Source organism: Poecilia reticulata, linkage group LG6 (assembly GCF_000633615.1).
Source record: "Poecilia reticulata strain Guanapo linkage group LG6, Guppy_female_1.0+MT, whole genome shotgun sequence".
Taxonomy (NCBI): Eukaryota; Metazoa; Chordata; class Actinopteri; order Cyprinodontiformes; family Poeciliidae; genus Poecilia; species Poecilia reticulata.
In genome coordinates, this window is record NC_024336.1 from 17,907,902 (window position 1) to 17,916,891 (window position 8,990).

Genomic DNA, 8,990 nt, shown 5'->3' on the forward strand with positions numbered 1-8,990 from the left:
TAAATAAATGCCTGTGACTCAATAGCAGACTTGACCCCTGACCTTTAGTTATTCCCGTGTCTCGTGATGCTTGTTCATAAACCAGTCCCTCTTGTCTGCTTTTGTTTCCGCCTTCAGGCAAAGAGTTCCCAAACTCGTTTGAGTCCTTGGTGAAGAAGATCTGCCGGTACCTGTTCCACGTGCTGGCTCACCTCTACTGGGCGCACTTTAAGGAGACGGTGGCTCTGGACCTGCACGGCCACTTGAACACTCTGTATGCACATTTCATCGTTTTCGTAAGGGAATTCAACCTGATCGACCCTAAGGAGACCTGTATCATGGACGACTTGTCCGAAATCCTCTGCAGTCCCGTTCCCGCCCCGGCCCCCTCCGCCCCGGCACCGGCCCCCTCCCCTTCTTCACAGAACCACGTGACGGAGAGATGAGCAGCGGTGGCGGCGGCGAGATGGCGGCCCTGGGGGATGTTGAAAGATCTGAGAGGAGAGAAGGGAAAACAAAACAGCCCAGTCCCCTTCCTCGGTGCAGGCAGGACTTACGAAACCTTCCACCACCCTAATGTTTCGCTCCACCACCGACCGACCGACCAGCCGGGAGGGAAAGGCCTGGGAGGGTTTCATGTGGGGGTGTTGGGAGTTGCGGGGAGGGGTTTGTCACGCCAGCAGGAAATGGCGTGAGCGTTCCTTCCAGGGACAAATCCCTCCCATCTCCTCTGCAAACTAAACTAGGAACAAAAGAAAAAAATGTGTATATTTTATTTTTTGGTTTTTATTTTCCTCTTTTATTTTTTTTAAGTTTTACTCGGTTTTGTTTTGTTGTTGTTGGAGCGGGGTGCAGTGTTTCTATCCACCTCCATCTGTCCTCTACCTAGCATACAGTACAGGAAGGGGTGGGGGCCGGGGCTCTGCTTTGCTTCCACCTGCTATGTGTACAGTGTTGTAGATGTGTGGAGAAGCGGTGCCTCTGCTCACCCGCAAGCTCGTCTCTCCCCCCCCCCCCCCCCGGCGATTTTGGGGGCGGAGGCAGCCATGTTACCGCCTGATGGGGCAATGCTAGCCAATCACTGTTTGGGTTCTTTATCTGGAGCGGGTGGGGGACGGGGGGTAATTAAGGCGCTTCCTACTCAGGATCTGAGAGAATCAGTCACTGCTGCCAGAGAGGAGCCTCTCGATTTCATTCTGTCCCTTACTCACTAGACTGCCTCATATGACAAATGTTGATCATATTTAACTGCACTGTACTCGCATAATCCCCCACAAACATGTCCCAAAGCGCACCTGTAGGGGGCAGCAAACATGCAGACAAAGGGGCAAATCTAAAGATTGTACGCTAGATGTTTAATCTTCTCATAGAGCGAATACTTCGAGGCAGACTGGGCGCCCACATCGGGCGATTCACAGCTGCGTGTTGGTGTCGAGCACGACTGCACCACCCACTCCGGCAGCACAGGAGGACAAAGACATGAGGTCATGTCTGCAGGCTCAGAGGGGCGGGCGTGGAGACTGGAGGAGGGGTGGGAGTAACGGTGCAAAGCTGCTCTGCTGCGTAAACACTCACCTGTGCTTCCAGCTCAGAAATGAAAAAAACATAGCTTTTATTTTACTTTTATTTTTTGCCTCGCCCTTTAAATTTCTTTTTTTTTTTTCTTTTTTTTTTTTTTAAGAGGAAAATAAAAGATTATCAGAGGAAAATTAGTTTGGGTATAGAACATGCAAAGTTTGCTTGGACTTTACTGTACAAAGAATCACAAGCGGGTTCTGTCAGATATAGCCTCTGTATGGAGGAGGATTGAATTTATAATTCTCCATTTTTATTTATTTTTAAATTTCTCTCTTTTTTTGCAGGGTTCCTCAGTTCTGGCTCATTTTTATGTATTTTAATTATTAACTAAGTTAAAAGCAATTTAATATTTTAAGCTCTGCGGATTATAATCTAATAAAAGAGAGAAATGCCACCTGTGTCTGTGTCTTATTAATCTAACACTTTTAACAGGTTTAGTGTATGAAATGTGTAGCAGGGGTTTATAACTATTTAAATATTTCAACTGTGAAAAATTTAGGTTTATCAAAAAATCATTAACATTAAAATATGACCTTATATCATTTACTACATTTCACCTGCTCACATTGAGCTTCCTGCAATCAGGAAAAATAAGGGATTTAAGTGTATAATGGTTCTGCTGTCCATTGAGTCAACATTATGGGTGGTCAGAAAATACCACAGTCACACAAAGAATCTGAAAAATGGACGCAATATTTAGCGGTTAATTCAACCCTATGAATTGGATAACAATGGCTTCAGATTTAACAGGTGAGCAAAAAGTTTTAACTTAAAGAAAACATTGAACAAGTGAGCAGTGGGTCAGTTATGCTAGCCTAACTGTTACTAAACTTCTATTGACTTTGATAACCTTAACATGTGCTGCGCAGTTCGGTGTGTTTTGGTTACGTTAGCACTAAATCAGGTCACATCAGAGCGGCTGTTTAAATAACTAATCAACCACCGCTGTGCTCAGGCGAAAACTTATTAATAATGACAATATAGACATCAAACCTGACGGAATAATGTAACAGACTGAATGTTATGTTTTGGTGTTTTTGCTTCTTTTTTGTGTGGGAAATTTTTTGTTTTTYGGTGTTGATTCCCCTGATCGGTAATCTCTGCTCTATCTGCTCGGTGAGCTGTTGTCTGCTGGTTGCCATGGCAACGGGTCCGCACAGCGAGAAAAGCCAGAATAGAAGTGGTGTTTGGTTCTTCACCTGTTTATCAGCTTTATTGTACCTTTATTTTGGCGCACTGTCTGCACCCGCTGCAGTTCATAAAAGTTAAACAAGCGACAAAAAACTGAACTAATTATCAAACTATGGCTCCTACAGCATATTTAAAATAAAACGACTGACCAATATAAGATCAATTTGATCCTTCTTGCGTCTTGACAGAACTAACAGAAACAAAATACAAATGATGGCGCTACAAATATTTTTGTGACAGATTTCTGCTCGTCCTGTATTGGGATAAAATGGTTTTCTGGACATAACTCAATGAGTTGGTGACTAATAGGCACTGTCCAATCCAGTAATGCATATCATTTAGCAGGAGTATGAAAGTCATAAAAATAATTAACTATACTATATTAAGAAATTATATTTAATCCTCAGAGCTACATGAATGCAAGTTAAAACATTTTGCAACAAGTAAATCAAGTAAATTAAGTCCAATGTTAGGTCTGTGTAAGCTAAACGCGAGAGTGAGACCCCAGATAGCACATGATGTTAAATCAATGTTGAAAAATAGTTAGAATCGTTCATTTTTGGTTGAAGTCGACAAATGACGGTGGATCAACTATAAAACACACTCTAAAAAGAAAATAGTTGAACCAACTTAATTGAATTGCTTCTGTAGGTAAAAAGCAATTCAATTAAGTTTATCCAACTGAATTTATTAAGTTTAACCAATTCAATATATTATAATCATCCAACTCAATTTGTTAATTTATTTTTAAGAAATTTATTAAGTATGTTTACGATAACAGATTTAAGTCAGTCTTACTCAAATCATTTAATTTACTTCAAAAATGGTAAATAAACTTACATAGCACTTTTCCAGTCATTTTGACCACTGAAAGCACTTTGCACTAGAGCAGTGGTTCTTAACCTTTTTTGAGGTACCGAACCCCCCAGTTGCATATGCGCATTCACCGAACCCTTCTTATCCCCCCGCCCCCAACACACAAAATAATTTGCGATATTCTGATTTAGTAATGTAATTATATTAGCTGTGTAACCACCCCCACACCACTAACCACCCCCACACCACTAGCGTACCAACCCCGAAAAGATGCGAACTAATTATCAAGCAGATTTAGACTATAGAATTTGGTAAAAACTTGAGCTTTGCTGAAGTAATTAAAGACACAAGTTCAAATTCATGCTGAGAGTGGAACTCCGTCAATCAGGGCTCCTCTGCAGCTCTGATTGGCTAAGCAATGTAACGTGATTCTCTGGAGCAAGTGATGGCAAAGCGGTGTAAAGTCATCACGACTTTACACAAGTCTGTCTTTGCGGCAGAGGCTCCACCAAACCCCTGAGACCGACTCATTGAACCCCTGGGGTTCAATCGAACCCAGGTTAGGACCACTGCACTAGAGTCACATTCACACAATTATTTAATGCACAGATCAGTTGGGGTTAGGTGCCCAGGGGTCACATTGACATGGGGCAGGAGGGAGCTGGAATTGAACTGTCAACCTTTCGATAACAAGACAACTGCTCTACCCAAAGAGCCACGGTGGCTTAACAGGGAATCTGTCCCTGGTTAGCTTGAGTCATTGTGTCTGACGGGGGATACAAATGTGGTATCGAACTCAATTATTTCAAGTAAAGTCAAAGTGAAAAGTTCCTTTAGGTTAAGATTTGATTTATTGAAATGCCAACATCGAATCCAGTGTGTTTCAGCACTGGTCCTCCAAACCCTGCAAGTTTTAGGCATTTCCCTAATTGGGCACACATGATTTTAATTGATGTCTGATTAATGGGGTTTTGCTGAAATGAAATTACGCAGGTCAGTTTGCCTTGAGGACAAGGTTTGGGGAAGAACTCGTGATCTAAATGTTCAATCAATGGAAACAGTTTTTCACACCCCTTTTCCCCCACCACCCACCCCTCAATCTCCTCCCCCTTTCCACTCTCCTCCTCTCCTCCTTGGGCTCCGGGTAAAACAATTTTAATTTTAGGTGAGGGTTTTAAATTTTCACATTTTATTTTGTTAAAGATTTTTTTGGCTCTAGTGGCCTTTATTTGATAGTTAATTGACAAGAAATGGGGTAATGAGAAAAGGGGGAAGACATGCAGCAAAGGTTGCCAAGGCCGGGAATCAAGCCTGCGACAGCTGCGTCAGGGACTGGGGTGGGCAACTCCAGGCCTGGAGGGCCGGTCTCCTGCAACTTTTAGATGTGTCTCTACTTCAACACACCTGAGTCAAATAATAAGATCGTTTGCAGGACTCTGGAGAACCTGCCTGAACAGAGGAGGTGATTCAGCTATTGGATCCAGGTGTGTTCTACCAGGGAGACATCTAAGAGTTGCAGGACACCGGCCCTCRAGGACCAGGATTGCCCACCCCTGGACTAAGGCCTCCATGTGTGCAATCTGTGCAGTTTGTATTATTTTCATCCTGCCCACCGCTCCAGGCTTAAGTATGAAATCCTGCGAGATTTTGTGAGATTTGAGTTTTTAAAATAGGGCGGGGCCTATTGTTTGGTCTGGGAGAGCATGTGGTGGACCACGAAGTGTAAGGCTGGCTGCTCCAGGTAGGCTTTTAATTGTTGTGATAGTAATCACTTATTTTTCAATTTTTATTATGATGTGCTTAGGGACGTGCTTAGATGTGCCTCTGTTCCAGAACAGCTGAGTTAGATGATTGCATGACCGTCTGCAGCCATCAAGAAGTGGAGAAGGTTGTAAATCATCCACAGATTAAATCCAGGTGAGGCAGAAAGGAAACACTTTAAACATGTAAGGCAGGTGAAACACTGAACTAAACCTGCTAATGATTGTCTGTTGTTTCTTGGATTGGTAACTGGTTAAACTGAACTGGTCTGTTATTACTGGTGTGGGATCTTTATCAGCACGTGGTCATTTTGTAATGAATTTAATATAAACTTATTTGGAAATATTTGTAGTTGATTTAAGATTAAGCCAGCTATTTGATGGAAGTTTATTCTGTATAAATTATAATTTTTCCAACTACAGTATAAATCACCTTTTAATCTAAACCAGGGGTGCTCAATACGTCGATCGCGATCGACCGGTCGATCGCGGAAAGGTTTTGAGTCGATCTCGGCAGCAGGTGACAAACTGAACGCCGCCAGGACGCTGAGGCCAGCACTTCCTCTTCTGATAGGCTTATCAAAAATATTCACTAAGATCCTAAACGTTTGTAGCTTAATTAAAAAAAATAATTATAAAAAGTCAACGAAACATGTTAAAATTAATAATCTCATGTTTCAACAAGATGTTGCGCAATTTTGTGCGTTTCGGTTCCATTAACAAAAAAAAGGCGACTCAGACCGACTGACGAGCAGAGCAGGAGTTTAAATTAGCTACTCAACCACCGCTGTGTTCATGAGAGGCGTATTAATAATCGAGAAATAAATATCAAGCCTGGAAACCTGATATCGTAACGGACTGAATGTTGTGTTTTTAATGTAGCCTAATCTTTGCTCGGCTTGCGGGGTGCAGGCGGTTGCCACGGCAACGGGTGTGCTTAAATCTCAGAGACCGAGAGTAAAAAGGTAGATGTTTCCAGTTGATGGTCTGTTCGGGTTGTTTTACCTTTTTTTTTTTTACCTTTGCTGTGGCTCATTATTACACCTGCTGTAGTTTCTGAACATTCGATAAACGACAAAATTGGACTAATTACCTCGTTCATTCGTGACTATACGTCACAACAAACATCAAATAGGACAAATATATTTCATTAAGTTTTAACAAATTCTACCGCGATAATTATGTGAAATTAAATAAATTATATCCCGACTTCAGAAGATTTGCCTTTACCTTTATTGAGCTCTTTGGTTCCTCCTATATTGAGGTCATCACACCAAATTTCAGATCCACCATGACTGACTGACACCTGCTGGCGTCAGGTTTGCAACCAGCTTCTTACTGAGAAACCAGTAACCTGCTCCCATTGTCAGAATCTCACTGAGGAAGAAACTGGATTAGGTTTTCTGTCACTTTATTATTTCTACTATAACTGATGTAAATTCACATATAAAATAAGTCAAGAGTTTAATTAGCAATTTTTATGTCTTAATTAATTAATTTAATAGTGAGTGTACATGGGGAACATTATGGTTAGTATTTGTTCTCAGACCTGTAACCAGTACACCGTTTAATCTTTCAATGTCTTTCAGAACTTTTCACATGTTTATCATCTTTCTAACCGGCACCTTCCTTTTATTTTTGTGTTTTTCAGCCGTTGCTCGCTCTGCAGTTTGACCAAAAGCGGACTCTTGAGGACCGCAGTAAAACTGTCAAGAAGTGGCTTCATTACACGCCAGAATGAGAGGAAGATATCGCAAGGAATCAAAGTAACGCCAACCAGTCTAACTGGGGTTACCACAACTTGTACAGTTTCCCTGGTTCATACAGTACAAAGCTTAACCTCATGGACTCTGTTCTTCTGTGGACAATAGACTGTTATTCTGACAGTCAAAAAGGAGTCAAATATGTTTAAAGATCTGTCCCTCTTTTCTTAAATAAAATTCTATATCAGACCTATGTTGTCATTTTTTTACTTTTGTACACAGTTTACCCATGATCTGCCAATAATATAGTGTTTAACACCAGTGAAGAAACTTTTAGTGGTATGTTATGTAGACCTATCGTACCTAAAAATGTAAATACTTAGCTTTCATTCAATATAAAATCAACCCAAATCTGCATGTAGATCCACATTCAGATGAAGGTTGAATCAACATTGACTTGTAACTGATTCAATGTAAAATCAACAGAAATATGTGTCCAGATCCACGTTCAGATGATGGCTGAATCAACATTGATTCCTGACTGATTCAATGTAGAATCAACACATGCAGATCCACAGTCAAATGAGAGTTGAATCAGCAATGATTCAATGTAAAATAATCAGAAATATGTGTGCAGAACCACATTCAGATGAAGGTTGAATCAATGCTGATTCCTAACTGATTTAATGCAACATCAATACAAATATGCATGTAAATTGACATACAAATGATGGCTGAATAAACATTGATATGTCAGTTATGGTTGAAACCCTAACGTTGATTCAACATTCCAAGTCACCGATCACTTTCAATGTTTCAATGTCAGCGTTCAATGTTGATTCAATGTTTCTGGCTGACATTAATTCAATGTTTGAATCATTCTGTGCTATCTGGGGATACTTCAACGTTTTCCGTCATCTGTTTTTATTTTTTTTCTGTTGCTCTGAACGCTTCACTGGCAAAGCAGATTTAGTCCTACAAGATAGAAGATAGGTTTATAGTTTATGCATTTAAAGCTGGCGCCTCTGCATGTTGCCTCTGCGCGTTGCCGCAGCTGGAAACCTCTGGAAAAATACTCTATAAAACACTTGTACTAATTTGTTTGTTTATGGGTATTGTCATAGGTAAAATCTTTGATTTTTACACGTGTGCATGAGTTGAAAAACAGGACAAATACAAAACTTAAATTTATGCACATTTATTGACTTGCATTTATAGATTTAGATGTCTACGCATGCATTTTTTATTGACAGTAGTCCCACCTTACACATAGCTCCTTGTGTTTCCATAGCAACTAAAACAAACAAGAACCTGACAAGTTGTTTGACATCATCATGCCACCAATGTTCTCATCTATGATGTCATAAAGGTTCAAAAGATTATTATCATCATTTGGAATACAAGAATGTTCAGTTTGCCCTTCAGCTGCCTTGGAGATACATTTTCAGTACAGACAATTTAAAACCATTTCAACGAGAAAATGATGCTTGCGATCGGTTGGGGTCTGGGATACCTAGCGTCAAAAGGAGTGGAGAAACTTCTAGGAAATCATCACAAAGAAGTTGCCAAAGACCGCGACGAGGATATCAGGTGGAGATATTTTGGGTTTGAGGAGTTAATTCCAGAGGACCAAAGCAACACGGACGTTTCCGCCAACATCGCCAGTGGCATTTCAGGTGTCGTGACGAGATTAACAAGTTTCACCCCTGAAGTTGCCGTGGCTTTGGAGACCATCTGTGCAATGAATTGGGAAACTTGCTCTGAGGACACAGATGAAGAAAAARATGACATGGACGCTTCCACCAACCTTGTCAGTGCCGCTTCAGGGGTATTGACACCTCTAAACGATTATACCCCTGAAGATAGCGTGGCTTTTGAATGTGGACTGGACTTAGAAACATGCCCTGGGGACGCAGATGAAGTACAAAGTGACATGGACGCTTCTGCCAACCTTGTCAGTGGC

General features: G+C 41.1%; 1 protein-coding gene across 4 annotated transcripts in view; it reads left to right on the forward strand.

The window, feature by feature from the left end:
• Window positions 1-1,951, forward strand: part of mob2a (MOB kinase activator 2a) — a 62,784-nt gene extending 60,833 nt beyond the window's left edge. For all 4 annotated transcript variants that reach the window (XM_008411579.2, XM_008411575.2, XM_008411578.2 and 1 more), the window contains one exon: window positions 118-1,951. In XM_008411579.2, the coding sequence (XP_008409801.1) occupies window positions 118-425 (308 nt within the window). In that variant the 3' untranslated portion in view covers window positions 426-1,951. The remainder of the gene's footprint in view (window positions 1-117) is intronic.
• Window positions 1,952-8,990: the final 7,039 nt, after the last annotated feature.